The sequence below is a fragment of the Pleuronectes platessa genome, chromosome 10 (genome assembly GCF_947347685.1).
Source record: "Pleuronectes platessa chromosome 10, fPlePla1.1, whole genome shotgun sequence".
Classification (NCBI taxonomy): domain Eukaryota; kingdom Metazoa; phylum Chordata; class Actinopteri; order Pleuronectiformes; family Pleuronectidae; genus Pleuronectes; species Pleuronectes platessa.
Genome location: NC_070635.1, coordinates 17,670,528 through 17,696,507, shown reverse-complemented (window position 1 = coordinate 17,696,507; position 25,980 = coordinate 17,670,528). Strand labels below are relative to the sequence as shown.

At 43.0% G+C, this 25,980-nt stretch overlaps 3 protein-coding genes and 1 long non-coding RNA gene across 7 annotated transcripts; 3 read left to right on the top strand and 1 right to left on the bottom strand.

Annotated features, from left to right (window-relative positions):
* Positions 1-2,626: 2,626 nt before the first annotated feature.
* LOC128449441 (probable C-C chemokine receptor type 3) lies at positions 2,627-8,217 on the top strand. 2 transcript variants are annotated; one of them, XM_053432614.1, is made up of 3 exons: positions 2,627-2,955; positions 3,972-4,151; positions 6,254-8,217. In XM_053432614.1, the coding sequence occupies exons 1-3, from the start codon at positions 2,949-2,951 to the stop codon at positions 7,159-7,161; spliced, it is 1,095 nt and encodes a 364-aa protein (XP_053288589.1). In that variant the 5' UTR covers positions 2,627-2,948; the 3' UTR covers positions 7,162-8,217. The 2 variants fall into 2 exon arrangements, with proteins under 2 accessions (XP_053288589.1, XP_053288590.1); XM_053432615.1 differs by lacking the exon at positions 2,627-2,955 and adding an exon at positions 3,510-3,703.
* Positions 8,218-8,885: 668 nt separating this feature from the next.
* Positions 8,886-15,948, top strand: LOC128449871 (CX3C chemokine receptor 1-like). Its single transcript, XM_053433211.1, is given in 5 exon segments — positions 8,886-8,933; positions 9,042-9,131; positions 9,611-9,657; positions 9,659-9,852; positions 15,407-15,948. Coding segments are annotated over 5 exon segments (582 nt in total). The 3' UTR covers positions 15,610-15,948.
* An 894-nt stretch (positions 15,949-16,842) lies between these two features.
* On the bottom strand, positions 16,843-19,025 carry LOC128449444 (uncharacterized). The gene is made up of 2 exons (XR_008339876.1): positions 18,829-19,025; positions 16,843-18,728 (listed from the first exon to the last, which is right to left on the bottom strand). It is a non-coding gene; the product is annotated as an uncharacterized LOC128449444 (long non-coding RNA).
* On the top strand, positions 18,464-22,928 carry si:cabz01093077.1 (C-C chemokine receptor type 4). 3 transcript variants are annotated; one of them, XM_053432617.1, is made up of 4 exons: positions 18,464-18,778; positions 20,109-20,248; positions 20,364-20,536; positions 21,938-22,928. In XM_053432617.1, the coding sequence occupies exons 2-4, from the start codon at positions 20,110-20,112 to the stop codon at positions 22,637-22,639; spliced, it is 1,014 nt and encodes a 337-aa protein (XP_053288592.1). In that variant the 5' UTR covers positions 18,464-18,778; position 20,109; the 3' UTR covers positions 22,640-22,928. The 3 variants fall into 3 exon arrangements, with proteins under 3 accessions (XP_053288592.1, XP_053288591.1, XP_053288593.1); XM_053432616.1 differs by having other exon boundaries at positions 18,466-18,778; positions 20,106-20,248; XM_053432618.1 differs by lacking the exon at positions 18,464-18,778 and adding an exon at positions 18,821-19,380 and having other exon boundaries at positions 20,106-20,248.
* The last annotated feature ends 3,052 nt before the right edge of the window (positions 22,929-25,980 follow it).

Below are 25,980 nucleotides of genomic sequence, written 5' to 3'. Positions count from 1 at the left end.
GAGCGCCAGCTGGAGAGCGACGTCCCAACCGGGGGGGGGGGGACACCACACCGCCACACACACATATATAGATACTGTCTAATAAACACACAGAAGTACTGTGTATAATGTCTATAGATACTGTCTATAAACACACAAACAGATACTGTATATTAAAAACTCTATAAACACAGAGACAAGAGTTAATACACAACTCAAGTAGGATCCATCACATTGAAAACATAAACACAAATACAATGTATAACAAGGTATTATTGCTGTTTTCACAGGAGTGGTGGTGGCAGTAGTAGCATGGAGGTGTTTTTGTTGCTGTTGCACGTTGGAATCAGACAAAGCTCATATGCATTTTATGTAGATTCCACGGTGAGAGTTCAAACCCCACTCCCGGCATGCTTTGTGCTATAAGGCCCATGCATCGCCTCCCCTCCCTGCACAACTGAGCTGTCGTTCTCGACCGCTAGATGTCACTCAGAGACCAGTCTATTTGACTGATGACACATGCCAGGTGGTATTTTGTTGCTGCGCTATATCTGGGAGGACTGGCGGAGGTGGAGTTGGAATTTTGCTTTGACAATGAGAGGGGGGGGGGGGCTTGTTCTTTGCCTTGGACTAGCTTCGGGAAGGTACTGTAATGGAAAATGTCCCTGATCAATGTCTTACTACTGAAACAAAATCAATGTCTTCCCCCTCCTGTTGAGCTTTCTTTGTGCAGCTGTGTGCTGGATTTGATTCCTCTTTTTTGTAACAGTGATACCAGACAGCAGACGGCCCTGTCTGCGTTATGTTTTGTTTCCGGTTTATCACATTGTATTTTAACTTCTCGTGACTGCACTTTGAGCCATGTTGCTGGCTGTGTAACCCTCTGCAGAGCTAATAAATAAAACTCTAATGCAACTCCGATCTGAGAAAGTCATTATTTCAAATCTCATGATAAATGTTCACGACAGTACCACTTTCGTCCCTCTTCTGACTTTTGTTAGGTTTAGGTTGTAAATAACATCAGAAGTCAGTGCATGTTAAATAATGTTGTAATGATTTCATGTTAGTTTGTTGTGTTGCCAATTATTGTATTTGTGTAAACTTGCATGTGATGAAGAGGTGTGTCTGTTACGTAACGGTGTTGCCCGTGTAGGTACTGTTAGCATGCTTGGTGAACATTGTTTTTGTTAGCTGTAAGCTTAGTAACGCTATTTATATTGAACAGGCGATGAGCCTGCAGCAACTTCATACAGACACTGTTTTGTTTCCACAACTATGTGTTTGTATATATGTCTTGTTGTATTATGTTCTCAATGTCCAACACGTATGTTAGGCCTAGATTGTTTCGTTTATGTAAAGTGTATTTTATTTATTTCTATTTATGCTAATTATTTTATTTAGTGTTTTTGTGATGATTAATGTATATGTTCATTGAGTTTTGTTTCCACAACTGCAGATGATGAGGGGGTCAGTGTTGAGAAAATAGTCTGAAGATTCCAGTTATCTGTTCAGCTGTTGCTGGACGGACGATACAAACATTTGGAAAGACATTTATTCGAAGTGTGTCTTGAAAAGCATTCACAACGCAGAAGTAAAGACACAACTCATCGCCTCCCCTCCCTGCACAACCGAGCTGTCGTTCTCCACCGCTAGATGTCACTCACAGACCAGTCTTAAGATTTTACTGATGACACATAGAATATGTTGGGAGCCATCATGAGGTTTGCTATTGGGCAGCCACCAGAGATGAGCAGCATTAACATACAAAAAAAAGAGAATATAGTGAAAATTATAATAAAAGAACAACAACATAGTACGGTGGCCGAGAGAGCTCAACTCACTGCAAATCAAGAAAACACATGCAAGTAGGAAAAACACGTACACATTAAGACAACAACACCATCAATTCGCTGACATATGTGCTGCAAAAAGTCACAATACATGGAAATACTGAAATGTGTGGCAAATTCACCACATCATCACCAGTGATGAGTAGCAGACTTAAATAACTTCCCAAAGCATTGAACTACAGCCAGGTTCATCATGGATCTTTAAATTGTGTCTTTTATTTGCATGTGTTTTTGTATTAATATAGATAATACAGTGAACATGTTTTTTAAAGAAGACAAGAAACAAACGAGGATGTCTTTAAAACAGCATAGTGTATGTGGAGGTTGTACCCTAATACCTTCACACTGTTTCCAACTACCTTTTGAAACTATACTGAGTTTTGTTGGCAATAGTGTTTTTACATCAATTGAAATCTCTGACGGATATTGAGACATTTTAGTCAGTTGAAGGACGAGATGAAACCCTCACCGATGATGTGCACTCTGCTTGTTAATGTCAATAGGTACAATTTAATTTACAGGGCAGTTATTTGAATGTTCTTCTGATTTGTCATTGATTTAATCAACGTGCAAAGAAGGAAGGGTTGTTGCCTTTTATTATTTATCTGTGTGTTTATTTCATTCTATCAAAAGGAATGTTAAGTTGGTCAGGGTTAAACATTTTAACAATTATTTATATTATGTTATATTATATTTGTCAGGGAAATGATTAGGATACTTACATTTTACATATACTGAGCTGTGATGTATCATAAATGAGGAGAAAATACCTTTTAACTCAATACTATCTCTCACTTTATGTGTATATCAACCAGTGTGACAGTAGTAAGTAATGCTGGGACCTAACCTTTGTATTAGTTTTAGCTGTGAACATTTTGAAATAGTGTGAACACGTGGGCTATTGATAAGGATCTCAAATTCACACTCAGGGCAGTACAGGAAACAACATCTGCATATTTTCTTTCTGTGTCACTGTTCATAGCAGACTGTTGAAGTTGGTTCATGGTTGTGAATTGGATCAATTTGTTTCCTAAACATTATAGACAAAGAGGGAAAAAAGGAGCCGTGAGGTGCAGCCACTGATTACCTGACGGGGAAAGGCATCACTGAAATCCCACCATGACAGGTGATTGCATTTGAACAGATTTACAAACTACAGAATATCTATAGCTCTATGTTGTTGTTGAATATGTGACGATGTTTGAGGGTTAACACTTTTCTTTAACTTTTATATCCATCATATATACACATTTTGATATCCATCATCTATATTTATTTCAACTTAGAAATACAGTTTGCATTGTTATTTCATTAGGGCCCGAGCACCGAATGGTGAGAGGCCCTATTGAATCTGTAATTTGCATTTGGATTTTTACCAAACAATGTTTTACGTCCTGAGATTAAGAAAAAGACAATTTTGATAATGTTATATAAACATTGCTCTTTATAAGAAAGTTGTCTAGATTTATAATCAGAATTTCAAAAAACATTGTAGTTTATATGTCATGTGAAACTTAAAAAAATTATCACGAGCCAAGCAGACAAAATTGAATACAAATATTTGTTTAATCATTAGGAATTGTTAATTTTCAAAGTATAGATTCGTCTTGAATTGGTGTTTTTAAGTTCAATAACATTTTTAGAAAAATTAATTTAAGTTCTTCCTCTATTTTATCTCCCCCTTGAAGACTGACGTGTAGGCGTGACCAGAATTTCCAACAGGGGGAGAAAGTTACTTATAAACACCAGCAGGTGGCGTGATATCATTATCAATTGACGTTGAAGGGCGGATTCACCCAAATTCCAAAACAACACACTTTGTCACTCGCAGAAGCAAAACTCCACGCATATAGTTTGGGTTTTATTGCAGATAGGTATAGTCAAATTGATTTTATTTATTTGGTTTTACTTTCGTTTGCCAATTCTAAAATGTCTGCCTTTACGCCAAAACAGTTGGTCGTAGAGTAGAGTTACTGTAATTTTTTTATTGAAAAGATAAACTGAACGAGGCATTTAAAGCTGTTAACAGAATTTTTGTTTAGAGGCAACTTGACCCTTTGAATTTTGTCTATTTAATTCTCTCTTACTGAAGTTACAAGTACAATAAGTTGCAAGATCCAAATGACAATTCTATCTCTGCAGATACTGAAATACTGCATAATGGAACCACTGCCACCACAGACTATGACTATTCCGGCTACTACGACAACACCGAGGACAACGCCCCGAGCTCTTTTCATTGCATGGCATTGGACTTAAAGGAATTTGGGAGTGTGTTTCTGCCCACACTGTACAGTTTGGTTTTCATTGTGGGATTTCTAGGTATGTATATGTTTGTGCTTGTGTGCGTGTGTGTGTTTGCGTGTGTGCATGTGTGTGTGTGGAGTTTAAAGGGTGGATCGGGAAGCTGTAACATATCTTTGAAGTTTCTCGCTCATACAAATCATGGTTTCTTCAAGAGTTGTACATGTGCACAAAGGCAAATACACCTGTTTGTGACGATGTTTCATCTCTCATCCAAAAGATTTCTCTAGATCCAACTGGCTGGTTGGAGGTTTTAGGTTACAGGTAAACTCTGTGGGTCCTTACCTAATCTGAGTTGTTATGTTAAACACGCAGCCCAATGAGCCCCCCGCAAACTGGTGGATTGAGTAAAGGTGTGAATGGCTGTTGCTAAATCATAGACCCACCCTGTTGGGGTGAAGATGGGTAGTGAACCTGTTTGGATGGAGACCATAGGACAGGATTTTAGGTGACTGAAAGTTGGTGCCTTAGACCAGAAACAAAAGAAAGGCCAGGGGTCGGATTTATAAAGGATTGCGTAGGATTCCTACTAAAAGTGTGCGTACGCACAAAAGCCGGAAATGGCGTACGCCAAAGCTGATTCCGATTTATAAAACCGTGCGCACGCACACCTGAACGCAATTAAATGATGCTCCTGACCAATGGGTTTCCACCTGAGTCCTGACGGAGGCACGGCATCCAACGATGGGAAGAGGAAGTGAAACATTCTGACACTGACATCGAGGTGTTTGTTTCGTGAGGTGGAGGTGAAGAGCGACTTTATGGGACATAACCCTAACCAGTTATGTCACTAATAAAGAAAATACAGTGACACTCTGCCGCTGCTGTGGATAACACAATGTGTGAGAACAGAAATCGCTGAACCCTCGCTTCCTCCTCGTCCTTCCATTCGCAGTCACACATCACGCAGATCCCCGCACCACTGTCACGGCAGTATTTAGTTATGTAGAGCATCGGACAGATTCCCTCACATCATTGGATCCTCACCTCCTCTGGGATATTATTTGGAAAATGTCTTCACTTCTTATAAGTGATCTCCTGTGCGATCTGTGCGCTGGGTCACTCCGTGCGCTCCTTGCGCCTGATGGCACAGTCACGTTCACTGCAGTGAATCGATGAGACACGCACAGTGTTATAAGATATGATTCAAAACTATTAATGACTCGGCTCCGTAACTCCGCGAGCAAAACTAAGCTGTTGGTTTTAATGTAAATGATGAATTGGATCAATAATCTGGCTTCAGTTCACCACCTCACGTCTGCATCGCCACTTTCCCGTCTCCAAAACGTTCGTACGCATGGGTCAGAGTTTGCTTAGAAATACGCACAATATCCCGTCAACTTCGTTTTTATAAATCTCAACTTTGGCGAGAGCAATGGCGTACGCACGTTTCAGGCCCCGTTTTGTGCGTACGCAACGGTTATAAATCCGACCATGTACAGCTCTTGAATAGTTGAACCCGTTGAAAGTCAGATAAAGAAACCAAGAGACAATGTTCAACAGTGTCAGGGAACCATCAAATCAGAACAGAAGTGAGACCGATATGAATGTTAAGGACAGTATTGACAGACACTGACTAATGGACACAGTCTACGACTGCCATCAACACACCTAGTGTCCTGTGTGTTTGTATAAATCGGTGAGGGCTCTAAAATGACAGAGGGTTAGGGAGTATTGAGTTATCTTGATGACGCCTTGTCGACTGGGCAGTTAAAATGGAGGGCCTTCTAGATGAGAGATTGTTTTACTTGAAGCCGCATCTTGTGGATGTTTGTTTGTATCAGTCCGAGATGGTAAGGGTTGATCATGGTTGAGTGGTTATTTCAAGGGAAGTGGTGGTTAGGGTTAACGCTTGGCAAGTCTCCAAGAAATATATATACAAGGGTTAGGGGTTCGGGCTGACTATGTATATTTTTCTAAAAAATGACCAAAGTAAGTTTGTGTGTGTTTGTGTGAGAGAGAGAGAGAGAGAGAGAGAGAGAGAGAGAGAGAGAGAGAGAGAGAGAGAGAGAGAGAGAGAGAGAGAGAGAGAGAGAGAGAGAATTACTCTAGGGCCTCTGATATATTAGCACAATATATCGTGTTCTGGCTGATTTCATGTTTTTTTCCTGTCCCCTAAGGTAATGGTTTAGTGGTGTGTGTCGTGGTGAAACACCGCAACAGTACCACCTTGACAGACATCTGCCTTTTCAACCTGGCTCTGTCCGACCTCGTCTTCGTGCTCACGCTGCCTTTCTACGCTCACTTCACCAGGGTCAACCACTGGCCTTTCGGGGAATTCATGTGCCGTTTCATCTCAACCTGCTACCACGCAGGCTACTTCAGCAGTGTCTTCTTCATGGTGGCCATGACGCTGGACCGCTACGTGGTCATCATGCATGCTCACAGGGTGGCAGCTTATCGCACGCTGAGGGCAGGCGTTGTTCTCAGCACGTCCATCTGGCTGCTGAGCCTGTGTGTCTCTCTACCAGCCTTTATCTTCTCAGAGGTCAAAGATTATGGTAATTGCTCACTTTGTACCGAAGACAAGGAAAACAATGCCTGGGAAGCTTACAACATCTTTGCGACGAATATACTGGGTCTCGTGATTCCCATGTTGGTGATGGTAGTTTGCTACTCAAGGATTATCCCTACACTGGTAAAGATGAAGAGTGCGAGGAGGCACCGCGCCGTGAAGCTGATCATCTCTCTAGTGGCTGTGTTTTTCTTCCTCTGGGTCCCATTTAACATTTGCAGTTTCTTGCACTTTCTGCGTTTGAAACCTACATTGTCGAACGAATGCAAATTTAACAACAATTTAAGGCTGTCAATTATAGTGACCGAGACCCTTGCTTACACTCACTGCTGCCTGAATCCCATCATATACGCCTTTGTTGGACAGAAATTTATGAAACGAGCCTTGCAGCTGCTGGGGAAGTGGGTTCCTGGGATTCGTTCTGGCTCCAGCAGAGATTTGTCTGATAGTACATTCAGGAAAAGCTCTGTCATGTCCAGGTCCTCGGATTTATCCCACACTGTTGTCATTTAGCAGGTGGAGGGCAGATGTGATACAGTTTATGGACACCATAAACCTCCAAGGAGCTGATGTGTTCACCCCTGTCCATTTCTTTGATGGTTTGTTTGTAAGCTGTAAGATTAAATTTAGGTGCAGATCCAGAATTTTTAATTTGTAATTTCTTTAACCTTGTGAGATTGGTCATTTTTCAACATTTCATAGATGTGGCACAGTTAGGGGACTGATATCTATGAGCTTGTGAAAATGTGGTCAGCTTGATGGGATTTAAGGGGACTGCTTGGCCATACTAGTTTGTTTTGTTTCATCCAGGCTCCCTCAATTGTCTATCCAGGATTTTTTTTATTCAAAAACGTGTAAACTATTACAGCTGCCTGTACCTGTAAATATAGAATGTAGACCTTTTTTATGCCATTTTTTTTAAATAAATGTTTGCACTGTTATATATTGTATTGTTTAGAAAATAAGATTTTAGCTGACAGGCCAGTCAGTTTTAAAAGAGTTCTGTAGAGAGCTAAATCAGTTAAAGACAGTTATGCAGATATAGTCCAAAATTTAACTGCACTCCAAACTTGACCACTTGACAGAGAATGCCGTTTAACCACAATATTTTTGTTTCTCTGTGGCCGATGTGTTCGGGACACTTTTTTGGTCCTTTTTACACTTTTTTATGAAGTCTGCAAATTGGCGAAATTTTTTTCATAATGAAACGCTGACAATTGTAAAAAAGCAAGTCTCTTTTGTAACGTGTGTTTTTTTTATTCAACTGTTTAACGATGACTAAAAGTTGAAACTAACAGTGGGTTGTTTTGCATGTAATAAAAAAAAGGTTGTGGCTTGTTATAGATCTGAAAGTGTCGATGAGTAAGAAAACTTGTAATTTTACATATTATTTTCAGTATTATATTATAGAAGTGTTTTAATCCATGAGTACATACTCTTTTTTTTATCAGTTAATTTTAGTCATGTTTTTTGCATTAAATTCTGCTTAATGCCCAATTGCTTGCATTGATAGTTAAATTGTGTTGTTTTGTTTTGCAAATGAGATTATTAAAAGTTTACTTCATGACATCTCCATCCCTTTCTGAGCAATAACCAAATAACTTTTGCATTGTAGTTTATATTGGAAATTAAATCAATGAATTCATTTAATTTGTATCGGCTATATTCACAAATCCCAATTACCCTTTGCTAGGTGCTCCAGCCTCTGCCCTTGACCTGAAAAACGACCAAAGAAACCCCTGTTAAAATTGTAGCAACCTCAAAGAGAGTCACAAGTGAGGGTTCCCTCTCCCGTGATGGACAGGAGTGCAATAGAGGCCATGTGTAACAGAGCACATCAACAACAACAATATTTACCACGTTCGCGAGAAAAGACAGAGGTGGACAAGTTGTAATAAATGCTCTTCTTTCACAAATGTTCTGTCATTAATGTTGCATAGGTGAATTTTGCCAACCGTTACACTGTTAAGAACTCCATAACCTTCATTGTTCATTATATCATCTTTAATGGTAAAATATTGAGATTTCTAATTGAACTAGATCTAAATGAGACTGATCTTAATCAACAAATCTTTTCCCTTCATTGAAGGGTGGTGCCCCGCGAAACAACTTTAACCAATTAAAGTTATGATTTAATATTAATATTCTAAATATTAATGTTTTGATAGCCAAATTTATTGAGTGCCTAAAGGCACACCATTCTATGGTAACACTTTTTAAGCACTATTGCACAACACATGACATACCTCTGCTCGATAAGGTTCCTGTCCGTCAGAGGTACCGGCGTATCCCTCCCTCAAAGTACGAAGAAGTGAAGGCTCACATTAATCAACTGTTGGAGTCCCGGGTCATTAGGGAGAGCTGTAGTCCATATGCATCACCCATAGTATTAGTCTGACCTCATGCTGGCTGTATCTCTGCCCCTGTGGGCCCACGACCCCCAGAACCTGGCGTCGTGCAGGCTGATGACAGGAGTCTATCAGGTGAACACACTTTGAGTAGTTTTGAAGCTGATTTCATAAAGAGGAACAGATGATGTAACACTTAATATACATTCACACTGGGACTTTTTGTCCGTGGTTAGAAAGACACTGCTCCTGATATGACATCATACAAGGACGGAGTTTGCTTTTTTTAATCAACTCTGATCGGATTAATGCTAATAACCTGTATTATTGCAAAGTACTAAATTGATACATTTCAGCCAGCTTGTGCAAGTACCTGTAGTGTATGTAATGCTGGGAACACAAGTTGTGTTTTTTTTTTTATGATGGGGAAATATTCTGCCAATAACCAAGACGTCATGTACTTTATCCTCTGTGGTTATGGCTGCTCTCTTTAGGTGAGGTGAGAAACAGCTACTGTTGTATGTCAGCTGCACCGTGGCCTGTGAAGCTTGCCAGAGTCGCCCTCATGTTGCATCCTGTTCTCATTTTGTCTCTTCCTCTGCTGCTCTGAACAGCTGGGGTTCTACAGCGGCAATCTGTTCGTGACCTTGATGAGCATGGATATTTGCCTCCTTGGAGATAGAGGCAGAGAACCCACGTTGCGAGCCCCTGTACCCCGATGACATGCTGCAGTTCTGGAAGATGCAACGAAACTTCAGTGAAAACACAGTGGGCCTTTTCGTCTGTCTCCCCATTATGATTTTCTGCTACGTGAAAATTCTTGTGGTGCTGTCCACGTCCAGGAACTCACAAAAGGGCAAAGTGTTATGGCCAGCCCAGTTTATTAAGTTAAGTTGGCTGGAGATTTATGACTTATTCTTGTTATGTGTTATTGTTTACTCACCTCTCCTCTCGTTTCAGACTCCTCACTCCCTCCCTCGTGTGTGTGTGTTCCACCTGGGTGATTGTCAGCTCCTCCCTGATTGTTTGCACCTGGTCCTCATCACCCGGTGTATTTAGTCTGTGCGTTCCTGTGTGGCGTTGCCAGTTCGTCTTTGTTTCTCAATGTTCCTAGCGTTCCAGCAATTCCTCCTGATAGCCTTCCTGTTACCGATCCCTGCCTGCTTAACGGTTTACGTCTCTGCCTTTTCCCTGCCGGATACCCTGCCCTGTGATCAACTGCCCTCCCGTGTACCGACCTTGGACTGGAACGATTACGAACTCTGCCGCTGCCTGTCTCCTGTGGAATTATTGTACCCGTGTTTGGACTGCCGTGACGTGTACCAATATTCTACAGTAAAGCTGGTTAATTGCACCTTCTTGTGTCTCCGAGTCGTGCGATTGGATCCACACACCTGTCTGCACTCGTTACAGTACGAACTGGCCAATAAGATGGATTCAGCCGACTCCGGTTCCGGGCGCACTGTCCTGCCGGCACCATTACTGCAGCAGACGGAGGAACAATTTAATGCAGTTCACCTCGAGATGCAGGGGATGTCGGAGCGCCAGGAGAGCATTCACGGCCAGGTTAGTTTCTTGACTACTCAGGTCCAAAGGCTCATGGATCGTCTGGACACCTTCATCACTCCGAGTGCTGTTCCAGCTCCGGTCCCAGCTCCAGCTCCAGCTCCACTTCCCGCTGCTTCCCCGCCTGCTGTCCCGCCACGTCTCTCACGTCCCGAAAGATTTTCCGGGGACTCTGGCGACTGTCGGTCATTTCTGGTTCAGTGTGGGCTCCATTTCGAGTTGAATGCGCCAGCTTTCCAGACGGAACGTTCCAAGGTGGCGTACGTGATTTCGTACCTCTCTGGCAGAGCAGAGAGATGGGCGACAGCTGAATGGTCAAGAAACTCACACATCTGCTCCTCGGTTCAGCTGTTTACAGAAACTCTAAGCAAGATCTTCAACTCCACTAATCCCGGTCGAGAGGCGGCGAGAGCACTGATGGGATTTCGCCAGGGCAATCGGCGTGTCTCGGATTACGCCATTGAATTCCGCACATTGGCAGCCGATAGCGGGTGGAATCAGGAGTCCTTGTTCGATGCGTTCTTATATGGGTTAGCAGAGCCCATTAAAGATCAACTCATCAACTGTGAGTTGCCAGGAGATGTGGACTCGCTCATTGCTTTGGTGGTCAAGATCGATAGACGTCTCCAGGACCGTGGGAGATCCAGACCGGAGTATTCTGCTCCTGTCCAGAGGGGGCAGTCGACTTCCGCTCAGCAGTCCTGGCAAGCTCCGGCGCGGTTCACACCTATGGCCGGCACAACAGCGCCTTATGCTGGAGCGGAGGAGCCAATGCAGCTGGGACGCACAAAGCTCAGTCCAGAGGAGCGTCAGCGTCGACTCCGTGAGGGTAGATGCATTTATTGTGGGCAGAAGGGTCACTACCTCTCAAACTGTCCAGTGAAGGACCAGGCAACGGCAAGATATACACTGGTGAGTCACACTACTGTGTCTTCTGTTCGACCTGTCATGCAAGCCAAGCTCATCACACCTTCTCAGACTGTCAGTTATCCTTTCTTGGTTGACTCTGGGGCTGATGAGAATTTTATGGACTGGAGGTTAGCGAAGAAATTAAATTTAAAATTAATTCCTCTGCCAAAGCAATTGGAGGCTCACGCCCTAGATGGACGTTTATTATGTAAAATAACGCACCGCACTGATCCAATTCAGATGATTATTTCCGGGGAACATTCTGAAGTTTTGAGCTTTTTTCTTTTTGACTCTCCATCACACCCTCTCATTTTGGGTTTTCCATGGCTCTCTAAACACAACCCCCACATGAACTGGGTCACAGGGGAAATAACAAATTGGGACAGAAACTGTTCTGTAACCTGCATTCGGGCTGTGTCTATATCCAAGATATTCCACTCTTCTGATGTTTCTTCTCCCAAGTATCTAGAACTTCCTGCGTCTCGATCTGCGGTCAACTCTCCCCGCACGATTTCATCGGACGCTGATTTCCCAGATCTCTCCCGAGTTCCCCCATGTTATCTAGATCTCAAGGAGGTCTTCAACAAGACACGGGCTACCTCTTTACCACCTCATCGACCTTATGACTGCGCCATTAACCTGCTACCAGGTACTTCACCCCCTAGGGGGCGCCTCTATTCCTTATCTTCACCGGAGGTAAAAACTATGACGGAATATATTGACTCCTCCCTGGCGTCAGGACTCATTCGGCCATCTTCATCTCCTGCTGGAGCTGGGTTCTTCTTTGTGGCCAAGAAGGATAAGACGCTCCGTCCATGTATTGATTATCGGGGATTAAATGGGATTACCATCAAGAATCGATATCCTCTGCCCCTCATCTCCTCTGCGTTTGAGCTTTTGAGGAATGCTAAGGTCTTCACCAAGCTGGACCTGAGGAACGCCTATCACTTGGTGAGGATAAGAGAGGGGGATGAGTGGAAGACAGCCTTTAATACCCCAAGTGGTCACTATGAGTACCTGGTAATGCCATTTGGGTTATGTAATGCACCAGCGGTTTTCCAGGCATTAGTTAACGACGTACTTCGGGATATGTTGAACCAATATGTCTTTGTTTATTTAGACGATATCCTCATCTTCTCCCCAGATGAGGAGACTCATGTCCAGCATGTTCACCAGGTTCTTCAGCGCCTTCTCACCCACCAACTTTTTGTTAAAGCAGAGAAATGCGAATTTCACGTGTCCTCTGTCGCCTTCCTAGGGTTCATCGTCTCTCAAGACAACATCCAGATGGATCCGGCGAAGGTGAGCGCAGTGACAGAGTGGGCTACTCCCACTTCTCGCAAACATCTCCAACGCTTTCTGGGGTTTGCAAATTTTTACAGACGTTTCATTAGGAACTTTAGCACTATTTCATCTCCATTGCATAAACTGACCTCCTCGAACATAAGGTTTCAGTGGTCACTACCGGCTGAGAGAGCCTTTCAAAGATTAAAGGAGAGATTTACTACTGCCCCAATCCTCACGCTCCCGGACCTTAATCTTCAGTTCGTCGTGGAGGTTGATGCCTCAGACGTAGGAGTCGGGGCCATACTCTCGCAAAGGTCAGAAGTGGACAAGAAACTCCATCCCTGCGCTTTTCTGTCTCGGAAACTTTCGCCCGCTGAGCGAAATTATGATGTTGGGAATAGGGAGTTACTAGCTATTAAAGTGGCTCTGGAAGAATGGCGTCATTGGTTGGAGGGGGCAGAACAGCCGTTCCTGGTTTTGACTGATCATAAGAATCTCGAGTACATCCGATCCGCCAAACGACTAAATTCCAGACAGGCCAGGTGGGCCTTATTTTTTAATCGCTTTAATTTTTCACTGTCCTATCGTCCTGGTTCAAAGAATACAAAAGCAGATGCACTGTCTCGTTTGTTTGACCCTGGTTCTGCCCCGAGATCTCCCTCTACTATCTTGCCTCCATCCTGTGTGATAGGGGCCGTTACCTGGGATATTGAACAGAGGGTCAGACAGGCAAATGTTAATGGTCAGGTGCCGGACGGATGTCCCCCGAACCGGTTGTTTGTGTCGATTCTACTTCGTTCCCAGGTCATCCATTGGGCCCATACCTCTCGGGTTTCTTGTCACCCTGGGATACGGCGGACTCTCTTTGTGGTCAAACAACGCTTCTGGTGGCCATCCATGGAGAGAGAGGTCAGGGAATATGTGATGGCCTGTCCTGTTTGTGCTCGGAACAAGAGTTCGCGACGGCCACCCTCTGGTCTCCTGCAGCCACTTCCTGTGCCCCATCGCCCCTGGTCTGACATCTCTCTGGACTTCGTTACCGGGTTGCCTCCTTCGAAAGGTAACACCACTATTTTAACAGTTGTTGATAGATTCTCAAAGATGGTTCATTTTATTCCCTTGCCCAAGCTGCCTTCAGCCAAAGAGACTGCAGAGGCTGTTCTGTTGCATGTTTTTCGCATTCATGGATTTCCGAAGGATGTGGTGTCAGACCGGGGTCCTCAGTTTGTTTCTCAGTTCTGGAGGGCGTTCTGTTCCCTCCTCGGTGCCACAGTCAGTCTCTCCTCCGGATACCATCCCCAGTCAAACGGTCAAGCGGAGCGGATGAACCAGGAGTTGGAGACCGGACTACGATGCCTGGTCTCTCAAAACCCGGCCACCTGGAGCAATCATATCATCTGGGTGGAGTATGCACACAACACATTACCCAGTGCATCTACCGGCCTGTCTCCATTTCAGTGTGCCTATGGCTACCAACCTCCACTGTTCCCCGACTTAGAGGAGGAGGTCAATGTTCCCTCTGCCCAGAGGTTCGTCCATCGGTGCCGTAGGATCTGGAGTGGGGTCCGGGAGGTCCTTCTAAGAAGCTCCGTCCGTACAAAGGGGGCGGCGGACCGACGACGGACCCATGCACCCACGTACAAGACAGGCAATAGAGTCTGGCTGTCTACTCGTGACATTCCCCTACGTGTGGAGTCCCGCAAGTTGGCTCCTCGGTTTATTGGTCCGTTCCCCATCTCCAGGATTATCAACCCCTCTGCAGTGCGACTCCAGCTGCCCAGTTCTATGAGGGTGCATCCCACTTTTCACGTGTCCCGGATCAAGCCTGCATTGGAGAGCCCGTTGGTTCCTCCCACCAAGCCTCCTCCTCCTCCCAGGATCATCGATGGAGGGCCGGTGTACACAGTCAAACGCCTCTTGGCTGTTCGCCGCCGCGGTCGCGGTCGCCAATACTTGGTAGACTGGAAGGGGTACGGCCCTGAAGAGAGGAAATGGGTGTCTACAAAGAACATTGTTGACCCGGACCTCATTCTAGACTTCCACCGTCTACATCCTGACGAGCCTGGGACGTCCAGTGCCGTCCCTAGGAGGGGGGGTACTGTTATGGCCAGCCCAGTTTATTAAGTTAAGTTGGCTGGAGATTTATGACTTATTCTTGTTATGTGTTATTGTTTACTCACCTCTCCTCTCGTTTCAGACTCCTCACTCCCTCCCTCGTGTGTGTGTGTTCCACCTGGGTGATTGTCAGCTCCTCCCTGATTGTTTGCACCTGGTCCTCATCACCCGGTGTATTTAGTCTGTGCGTTCCTGTGTGGCGTTGCCAGTTCGTCTTTGTTTCTCAATGTTCCTAGCGTTCCAGCAATTCCTCCTGATAGCCTTCCTGTTACCGATCCCTGCCTGCTTAACGGTTTACGTCTCTGCCTTTTCCCTGCCGGATACCCTGCCCTGTGATCAACTGCCCTCCCGTGTACCGACCTTGGACTGGAACGATTACGAACTCTGCCGCTGCCTGTCTCCTGTGGAATTATTGTACCCGTGTTTGGACTGCCGTGACGTGTACCAATATTCTACAGTAAAGCTGGTTAATTGCACCTTCTTGTGTCTCCGAGTCGTGCGATTGGATCCACACACCTGTCTGCACTCGTTACACAAAGCTGTGAAGCTGATATTCATCATAGTGTGTGTGTTTGTGGTGTGCTGGGTCCCTTACAATGTCATCGTTTTCCTTAAGACACTGCAGCTCTTTGATATGATGAACGACTGTGATGCTTCGAAAACCATCAACTCTTCCATGTGCTTTGCTGAGATCACTGCATTGGCTCACAGTTTAGGAAGTCACTGGGCAAGGTGATGACGAGATGCTTCTGCTGGAGTTATCAGAGCAGAGTGGCTTTCAGGGACACCACAGAGAGCTGTGAAAAATAACGCGTTAACGCGTTATGATTAAATTACAGGATTAATTCGTTTTTTTTAAAAACGCATTTAACGCATGCGACGCCGAAGCGAGGCGTAAGCGCAGCGCCAATCCTCTGGCTCCCATCCACTCCCATGTTAAACCACAGCGCTGAACACACCGGAGGCTGAAGCATAGCGTTGTGCCGCGGCTGCCTAGCGCCGTGAAGCGATCGTTTCGGCGTCGAGTCTATTTTTTCCGCTTGACGCGAGCGTATCGCGACAGGAAACACACTGAAAAATGATTTTAAACGATATAGATGACATATTTTATATGATATAAATGACCAAATATGCATCCCATACTTTGTATTCACGTTCTGTTGTCTTGGAGTTTTAATTTTACCACTTTTACCAACCACATTATTAAATGTCCCCCTCTGCCCATCCACTACAGCCACACAAGCAGTCCTGAAGATAAAAAAGAAAGGGGGGTGGGGGGGGGGCTACGTATTCTCCACATAGGCTTGAGTGGAGAATACGTAATTTACCCTCGACACCCGACATTTACCGGAGCTAACAGCGGAGAAGTTCTTCAACATGGATGACATTAAATTAATCATTGAAGTGGAGGAGTAACTTGAGTTGTTGATTCTCAGCATATGTTGTATAAAGACAACACCAAAAAAGACACATGTTGGGACGCTGTTGCAGTTAATGTTGGAGCAACAAGTAAGTATATGCTTGAAGAAAATGATTAAATGCCGATTTTACTACAGGCTGATAACAGCAGAAGTATGTGATATTATTAGTAATGCGCGGCGCTTCGGCGTCGCTACCGCGTCCGGTGTGACCAGCCAAGCGCCGGCGCGCCAGGGATTAGCGCTTACGCCACGCTTCCGCGTCGCTTCCGCGTCCGGTGTGAACCCGGCGTCAGACGGCAGCTGCCATTCAAACAAACAAACAACATGGATAATTCTGATGAACCTGAGGACCTTCTGGACGGGAAGATCGTGTTCCAAAAAAACAAAGATCGAACATTCAGTAAAACCAAGGTGATATGCACACTCTGCGAGAAGACGTTATCGTTTCACCGTAGCAATACCCGCCTAACCACCGCAACGCGAAGCATGTGTTGGTCGGCGAGGGGCGTTCAAGTGGAATGCGCCAAACCAGACTCACTCGCCGGACACATTGTGCAAAAGAAGCGGTCAGCTTTACTGTCAGAGAATTTGAACAAGTTAGTTTGCCTCACCAACTGGCTAAAGACCGAGTAGCTAAGAGGGCCTTTAGAGGCATTAGATTGTATCACGGTGTGGTTAATGGTTGTGTGACAAAAAATATAAAAAATGTCAACCATCCTATGGCTAAGAAGCTCAAATAATTTCTGTTTAATTTAAAAAAAAAAAAAAGTTTTATTCAACCACACAATGGCTAAGGAACCCGAATTCTGTTTAGGATGAAGATTATATTAATGTTCCATATGGAAAAGCAATGATAACTGCTGAAGAACTGCTGAGTTGCAGCACAAAAGAAAAGTTAAATGTCATAAATCTTGTTTTCACAAAAATATTCCGAAAAAATCGGTAATGTGATTAATCATGATTAATCCATAGAAACCTGTGATTAATTTGATTAAAAATTGTAATCATTTCACAGCCCTAATTTTTTTTCTTCAAATCATGTAATTCAAAGTATATTTGGAACTTGTGCAATTGTGTTGTTTTTATAAAAGACAATAAAGTAAATATAACTCTCATCGACCTCTTATTTCCACAAACGTCTGTCTGTTTGGATGTGTAAACCATATCTCGCAATCTCATCCGATTATTAACTTCAAACTTGGCATGTTGGCACTAGTTATCAGGACCTGATCAGCACATGAAGTAACTAAGTGTCTGTTTGGTTCACTCCAGAGTTTATGAGGCTGCATTTAAACATCATGAAAATGACTGGTCAACATGTTGTGCTCAGTACAACACGAGACTTGACGCATAAAGTCAGGACTCAGTGTTAGAATGAGTGGAGCGACACACAGACCTGATCCGACACCATCGATTAATAACTAAACACATGATCGTAAGTTTGTCACGTTAATCATCCCATTAAAAAGGGAACAAATGTGAACGTGAACTAGTTCATACATCTACATGAACTCAACTTTGAACTCGTTCTTTTTATGGCTATGAAATAAACCGTTTTTAAGTGTGAACTGGCGTGTTGTGCCAGTTCACACTTAAAAACGGTTTATTTCATAGCCATATTTAATTATTTATTAATCTATTTATTTATAAAATGTTGTCTCAAACAGTATTCCATACAAGAGGTGCAGTTATGGTTATAGTGTTAGTACGTAGGTAGTGGTACAGTAGGTTCGTCAGCTATCTGAGTAACAGATTTGAAATGATCATACAGTAAACATCCTGCATTTTACAGAATGCCTCACAGAAGCTTATCCACAGCACGTTGTAGCGTGATAGAGAGCATGCTGGTCATTTTTCCATATTGTGTAAAATAGATACACTTTCTCTCTTCCTTATGACAATGGCAGGTCACTTCTTTAATCTCTATAACAGATGCTAGCTCCTCTCACACTCATCGAATGAGTAAATGATTTAGATAAAGTATAGCGTTAAGGTGATTTAACATGTACGCACAATCAAATCATTGGGCAGACACTTATTTATCGGTCCTGAGTGAATACCGAGACTCAGGCAGCTTTTTCTGCAGGGGCTGTTTTTTTAACATGACCATAATCCAGCAAAAAAAGTGAAGTTGTGACAATTCTACAAAGCACAAGAACTGAAAAGTGATATCCGTTTTGATTCCTGATGAGCTGAGTGTAACTTTCCGATGTTCATTTCTTTCTTCATAAAAGGAAAGAAGAAGAGAAAAGTGCCTTGACAGAATCCATTTGGCCTTTACTCCGCTCTTACCACATTTCTGAGAAAACCACACACCTCTGACACTTCTCTGCATGTTTAACATGATGTAGAGGAAACGACAGAGGCCAGGGTTCACCTTACCAGAAATGAGAATTAAAAGAGAGTGATGCCAGTCGACTGGATGACTTGAAAGCTTGAGGACAAGAACACGAGAACAAACAAATTACAGGAGAAGCAATTTTGGTGAGCACGTTCATATTTAAAAAATTTCAGCTGCTATTTGCAAGACTTACCTCGTCTCGCACCTTCCTCGCCCTCAAACACATAGTGCCTAGGTGGGGAACGTGTGTGTGTGTGTGAGTGTGTGTGTGTTTACGCTTTCACAGGAAGTGAGGGTCGGCATGGGTTGTCAGAGCACGTGCTTTGGTCTAAGATGATAGTAAAAGAAAAAAGTTAGAGCTGTGGTTTGAATGAGATCACATGAATTTGATTATGATCATAGTAGGAGGAGGCTTGAGGTATTTCTAGAAAGATAAAACATTGAAGGATTGTTTTTGTGTTTAAAATGCCAAAATGTTTGTTGCAGAAGGCTTTAACACGTGAGTCACCAAATTATGATTTTATCTGAAAAGTTCATCCTAAAGGGCAGGAAAGTCCCAGTTGTTAGAGGTGCTAGGAACACACTTCATTACTAGAACACAGTCAGTGCTGGGAAATACGCATTTTGAATGAAACAGCCCTGTTACTGTTTTTTGAAGATATATCAGTTGTTACAGACACTTGAATGAAGGAAAAGCTTTTTCTCTTTTTGGAATCAGGATTCAAAAGAGCTCATTGTTGGTGAAGTAAGTATTTCATACATTTTCATCATTGAGCCTCTTTGGCTTTTCATTTGAATCATAAGAAAATAAATCAATTTAATTTGGATTATAAACCAGAATTGTCCTGTATGGGCACACCTAGTTATCTATATCTACAGAGAAAAGCACGAGCGGAGAGATTGTAGCATTCAAGGCCATGTAGGGAAGAGGGGTAACAGGTTTTTGGTGAGAAAGAGTGAATTAACCAATAAAGGAAGTTTAAATTTTGTTGTTGCTTGGATTATTTAATTTGGTGATAGATTGACGGTACTGGAGGAACAGATCTCTGAGAACAACTGATTGGTGTTTGTTTCGAACCCAAGAGCAGATTGGCCGGGCGGCTCCTTTTGAAGAAACAGAGTTACAGAAGCACAACTCAATACATTTTGAATACATGTTAATAAGACTAGAAGCTAATGTTGTGGACATGCCTCGTTCATGTGGCTTTATTTGAGTGATATGTTAATTTTTTTCTTTTGCAGGAACTGAAATAAGTCACTTCTGTAAAATATTGGCGGACGAGGGTAGATTTCAGATGTAACAACATTATTGTCATTGACATGATTTCGTTTTTGAATGCTAGACTCGTGCTGATTTCATTGGGGATAATCTGGATCCCTTGAACGCCTGAGGTTGAGGACTGTATTTAGTCTTTGTCTTACTTTATGACACTAAAGTTATCCCTAAATACTCTGTTCCTCCTCACACAGCAGTATGGACGCATCATACTCAGATATGTATAACTATGATGACAACACTTCCGACTGTGAGCAGTATCCCGGCCCAGAGTTTTCAAATGGATCCACGGTCTTAACAGTTCTTTACTACCTGCTATTTTGTCTCGGTCTGCTCGGTATGTTCAAAATGCACACAGTTAACACCCACATTTGCATTTTAACGGTTCACCTCTACAGTTTGTTACCAGAAGCTCCAGTAATACCGATTAACAACTCAAAGTGATTTCCCAGGTAACGTCACAGTCCTCTGGGTTCTCCTCCGCTACATAAAGTTGAAAAACATGACGGATGTGTGCCTCCTCAACCTGGCCCTGTCTGACCTCATGCTGGCTGTATCTCTGCCCCTGTGGGCCCACGACCCCCAGAACCTGGCGTCGTGCAGGCTGATGACAGGAGTCTATCAGGTGAACACACTTTGAGTAGTTTTGAAGCTGATTTCATAAAGAGGAACAGATGATGTAACACTTAATATACATTTACACTGTGACTTTGTGTCCGTGGTAAGAAAGACACTGCTCCTGATATGACATCATACAAGGACGAAGTTTGCTTTTGTTTAATCAACTCTGATCGGATTAATATTAATAAACTGTATTTATTGCAAAGTACTAAATTGATACATTTCAGCCAGCTTGTGCAAGTAGCAGTAGTGTATGTAATGCTGGGAACACAAGTTGTGTGTGCCTATGTTTTTTATAATGGAGAAAATATTCATGTATGGGAGAGCGGGGTAATGTGAGACACTGTCTCACTTTACCCCACCATGAAGCACAAGTTAAGTTTAGTCTTAAAAAGATTTTAGTGTTATATTACATTAAATATGTTTTATTTTTAATGTCATAAACATTGTAGAAAAGCCATCATGCCAATAAACTACACCAGGAAGACAACCTGGGGCCAAACACCCCTCGCAGAGATGGAGAGTGCAGCCGCTGAGGTCATGCAAGGAAAGAAGTCCTTAAGAAAAGCTGGAAGGGATAGAAACATTGATAAGACAACCCTCAAAAGATTCATAAAGAAAAAAGAGAAAGGGAAAGTAAAATCAGTAGCCTGGGGTGCAGTAGCTGAGGTAAAGAGAATATTCACAGATGAGATGGAGGAGGAGCTTCCAAACACTTGAAACAACTAGCTGACCAGTTCCATGGCCTTGCTCCAGTTAAGTGCCGTGAACTGGCATTTGAATACACAGAGAAAAACAATATCCCTGTCCCTATCAATTGGACAGAGAAACACTGTGCAGGTAAGCTAGGGTGTGCAAGAGATTACATGAATCATAATAATCATAAATGTGCTTAATTGACAATCCCCATGATTCTGTTACTAGTCCGATATTAGTTTTGGAATGTGTGGTTGTCAATCTAGCTGTCAGGATTTTAACTATTACAACATTTGTTGTTATGGTAGTTTAAAGTGGAAAAAGTAAATGATCACTTTACCCCCTTGATTTCTCTGGTGTCTGAGACACAAGACCAGTTTTTTTAAAACAATCATATTTTAACTGCCCTTTGTCCTGAGGACATTCTGATCATTTCCATTGCTAGAAAACATCCTGAAGTAATGGGAAATGTGTATATTTTACTGATATATCATTTTAGCTCGCCTAGAGGGGAGCAAATGTAAAAAATGTCTCACATTACCCCGCTCTCCCCTACTTCATCCTCTGTGGTTATGGCTGCTCTCTTTAGGTGAGGTGAGAAACAGCTACTGTTGTATGTCAGCTGCACTGCGGCCTGTGAAGCTTGCCAGAGTTGCCCTCATGTTGCATCCTGTTCTCATTTTGTCTCTTCCTCTGCTGCTCTGAACAGCTGGGGTTCTACAGTGGCAATCTGTTCGTGACCTTGATGAGCATGGACCGCTACCTGGCCATCGTCCACGCCGTGGCAGCGATGCGTGCCAGGTCGCTTCGCTACGGGATCATAGCTAGCATCGCCATCTGGGTTGTCGCTGGAATCATGGCAACACCTCAGCTGATATTTGCCTCCTTGGAGATAGAGGCAGATGACCCACGTTGCGAGCCTCTGTACCCTGATGACATGCTGCAGTTCTGGAAGATGCAACGAAACTTCAGTGAAAACACAGTGGGCCTTTTCGTCTGTCTCCCCATTATGATTTTCTGCTACGTGAAAATTCTTGTGGTGCTGTCCAGGTCCAGGAACTCACAAAAGGGCAAAGCTGTGAAGCTGATATTCATCATAGTGTGTGTGTTTGTGGTGTGCTGGGTCCCTTACAATGTCATCGTTTTCCTTAAGACACTGCAGCTCTTTGATATGATGAACGACTGTGATGCTTCGAAAACCCTGAACTCTTCCATGTGCTTTGCTGAGATCATTGCATTGGCTCACTGCTGTGTGAATCCGGTCATCTATGCCTTTGTCGGGGAGAAGTTTAGGAAGTCACTGGGCAAGGTGACGGCGAGATGCTTCTGCTGGAGTTATCAGAGCAGAGTGGCTTTCAGGGACACCACAGAGAAAGAGACTTCCAACACGCCCGTAAAATCAGATTACTGAAGATTGTAAAACATGCCTGGTGGCTGTGTTGTGGTGGTGCGTGCTTGTGTGGTTGTGATGATTCAGCAGTGTGTGTGTGTAGTGTTGGGTAGATGATGCTTGTTATTACTGTAAAATGGTGCACTGATAATTTCCAGAAACGAGGGAATGATTCAGTTTTGAATGTGTACAGATTTTAATGATTTTTTTCTTCAAATCATGTAATTCAAAGTATATTTGGAACTTGTGCAATTGTATTGTTTTTATAAAAGACAATAAATAAAGCTCATCGACCTCTTATTTCCGCAAACGTCTGTCTGTTTGGATGTGTAAACCATATCTCGCAAGCCCATCTTATTAACTTCAAACTTGGCATGTTGGCACTAGTTATCAGGACCTGATCAGCACATGAAGTATCTAAGTGTCTGTTTGGTTCACTCCAGAGTTTATGAGGCTGCATTTAAACATCATGAAAATGACTGGTGTGATGGAAATCTGGAGATACAAGAAGCTGGAAACAACAAAGTTATCTACGTGTATTTAATAAGGGGCTTTCTGCAGAAAGGATCAACACAGGGAAACCACAAGGGTCTCAGAGTGAGGATGAAGAACAGTCAAAAACACAGATCTTATATAGGAGGATTTAGGGCTGTCCTTCTGAACCAATCCAGGAAGGATACATGGGTGGGGGAAGGAGAGGAATCTAAACATTAGCAGCTGATTCACATGTGTTTCCTTAGGTGATAAGAAGACATCCACTCCTTCCTTTGATGGGTAACAAATGGTCTCAACGTATTTCAACACTACAGTTCCGACCATAAAACAGCTCAAGTCTTAAACATTTGGTGTATGTCATAAAAGTCTCTTACAAGGCTGCAGAAACTTACTATCCAAATACAAAATAGTTTGTTAAGCATATTTAGTTAATTTTTCTACTACATTTCCCTCCTTTTTGTCATTTATTGACAACTTATGAGAATGAAAAAATCAAATACATCAATTCACCATCATCATCCCTGTAGTGTCAAGCAAACTGCATTTGTCGCGAACGGTATGCGTCTTTAAAAGGGAGGAAGGAATGATAAGAGCAGATTACACAACCACACAGTAACATCACATTCTTTATCACTATCAAAGGGTTCTGGGGAGGAAACCCCTCAGGGAGGGGAAACACATCTTATATTGTCGTCACTGTAGATCTAATTCGTGTGTCATCTGGCAGAACAAACCATAGGGACACAGTTGGCATTTCCCATAAGGCCCATGGAGGCTACAGTAACCAAACTGTGAGTATAAAGGTGCAGTGTGGGGGAGACATACGTGCGAATAGAAGTGTGGCATGTTCAAACGAGCAAACACTTTCTGTAGCTTCAAAGGAAAACAAATCATCATATCGCACAGGATGCTTGAAACCCACAAAAAACGAAATTCGTATCAAGCGTGTCAGCGGGAGATCGCTGTCATCATTATTGAGAGAACAGTTCCTCTACTACCACTTAGACCCAGCTGACTGGAGAGGTCAGTGTTCCATTTGTCGTCCTCTCGGCGGTGTGTGTATCATGTGATTTTCTGAAGCAACTATTACCAACAGCTGTGCTGGTCAGCACTGCCCCCTCTTCACCGATCTTTCGCTTTACTTATTCAGTGTGGGTGCAGCAGTTAGAATTTCCGGTTCTGGGACTCTCTTGCAGTGACTGGCATTTCCTTGTGATACTGGGTCATTATTAGAGGTGTTAGCATCACATTTACATACAGCAACATGTTTGGGGATGAGGATAGCATCAAGCATCAGAGACACTAGAGCATGATTTGCAGTTGGTTTGCCTGCTGATGTAAGGAATTCTCTGTGTTTCCAAATCGTGCCAAAATCATGTACTACACCATATGCATATCTATTGTAAGTGTAGATATGAACCCTTTTCCCCTTAGCCAATTTGCATGCTTCAATGAGAGCAGTGAGCTCTGCTGCCTGTGCAGACAGGGAAGCAGGGAGTGGTCATGCAATCAATGTATCATGTGCTGTAACCACAGAGAAACCAACTTGATTTGCTCCTGTGTCTGAATTGCGAGACGCTGATCAATCCACAAACAGTTCAAGGTCTGGATTCTGCAGTGGTGTTTCGTGTAAATCTAGTATGGAGGATCAAACTTCAGTTATTGTTATTCACCATATCCTTCTGTGGGAAGAAGAGTAGCTGGTTAAGAACATTACATCTTTTCACAGTGATATTAGGCATTTCCAACAGAATAGCATGATAACGAAGCCAGCGTGCAGCAGACAAATGAGATATCTTTTGTTCCAACAAAATCAAAGACATAGCATGTGGTACCAACAGGGTGAGTGGAGAGTACCCTACTAAATCCCTGGACGCCATTACAGCCTTCTCTGCCACTGCTACAGCTCTGAGACAAGTAGGCAGGCCTGCAGCAACTGGATCAAGTTTTGCTCAGAAAAATGCAACAGGTCTCTGTTTGCCCTTGGTCTGGGAGCAGCACTGATATCATCTACTCCCCCCTCTTGTCAACTGCTTGTGTGAAAGGTCGGTCAGGGTCGGGTAGTCATAAAGTCGGGTGGTCGATTGTAGGGTCAGTTTCAAGTCAGTGAAAGCTTTCTCTGCGTAATCAGTCCATATAACTTTGCTAAATGCTTGTAAGCCCATGTGCGATTGCGCTGAGGGGCTCCTCGAGGACAGCATAGTTAGGTATAAATGATCTGCAATAAGAATCGATCACAGGAATGACATCACTTATTTCTTTCTAACAGTTTAGGAATCTTTGAATTACTGTTACTCTATTAGGGGAGAGGGATTTGCCCTCTGCTGTGATCATATGCCCCAAAAATGTAACTTTTACTTTTACAAACCTATATTTTTACAAACTTATACTTTAACAAACTTATACTTTAACAAAATTATACTTTAACAAACTGTAGTTGTTCAGGCTTGCCTTATTACCTTATGCATTTAGATAATTTAGTAGAGCTACAGAATAATTTTCACAATATTCTTCAGTTGGAGCACAAATCACAAATCATTATATTGTCAAAATATCATAAATGTGCTCTTCCTGCTGTTATCTCTAAATTAGCTCAAGCTCTCCTTTAGTGCCTGGTTGTAAATGGTCAGTGATTCACAATAGCCTTGACGAAGGCATGTGATTGTATAACTTTCTCTGTTGAACTCAAATGCAAACCAGTATTGGCTGTCTTTATCAATTTAAACACTGAAGAATGCATTTGTCCGATCAACAACAGAGAACCATTTACTATCCTTCAGAACTTACCAAAGTATTGTTTTAAGAATTTGAAACCGACGAAGCGCGTTGTTGTACTCAGCGTTGACAACTTACAAATTTTAGATGAA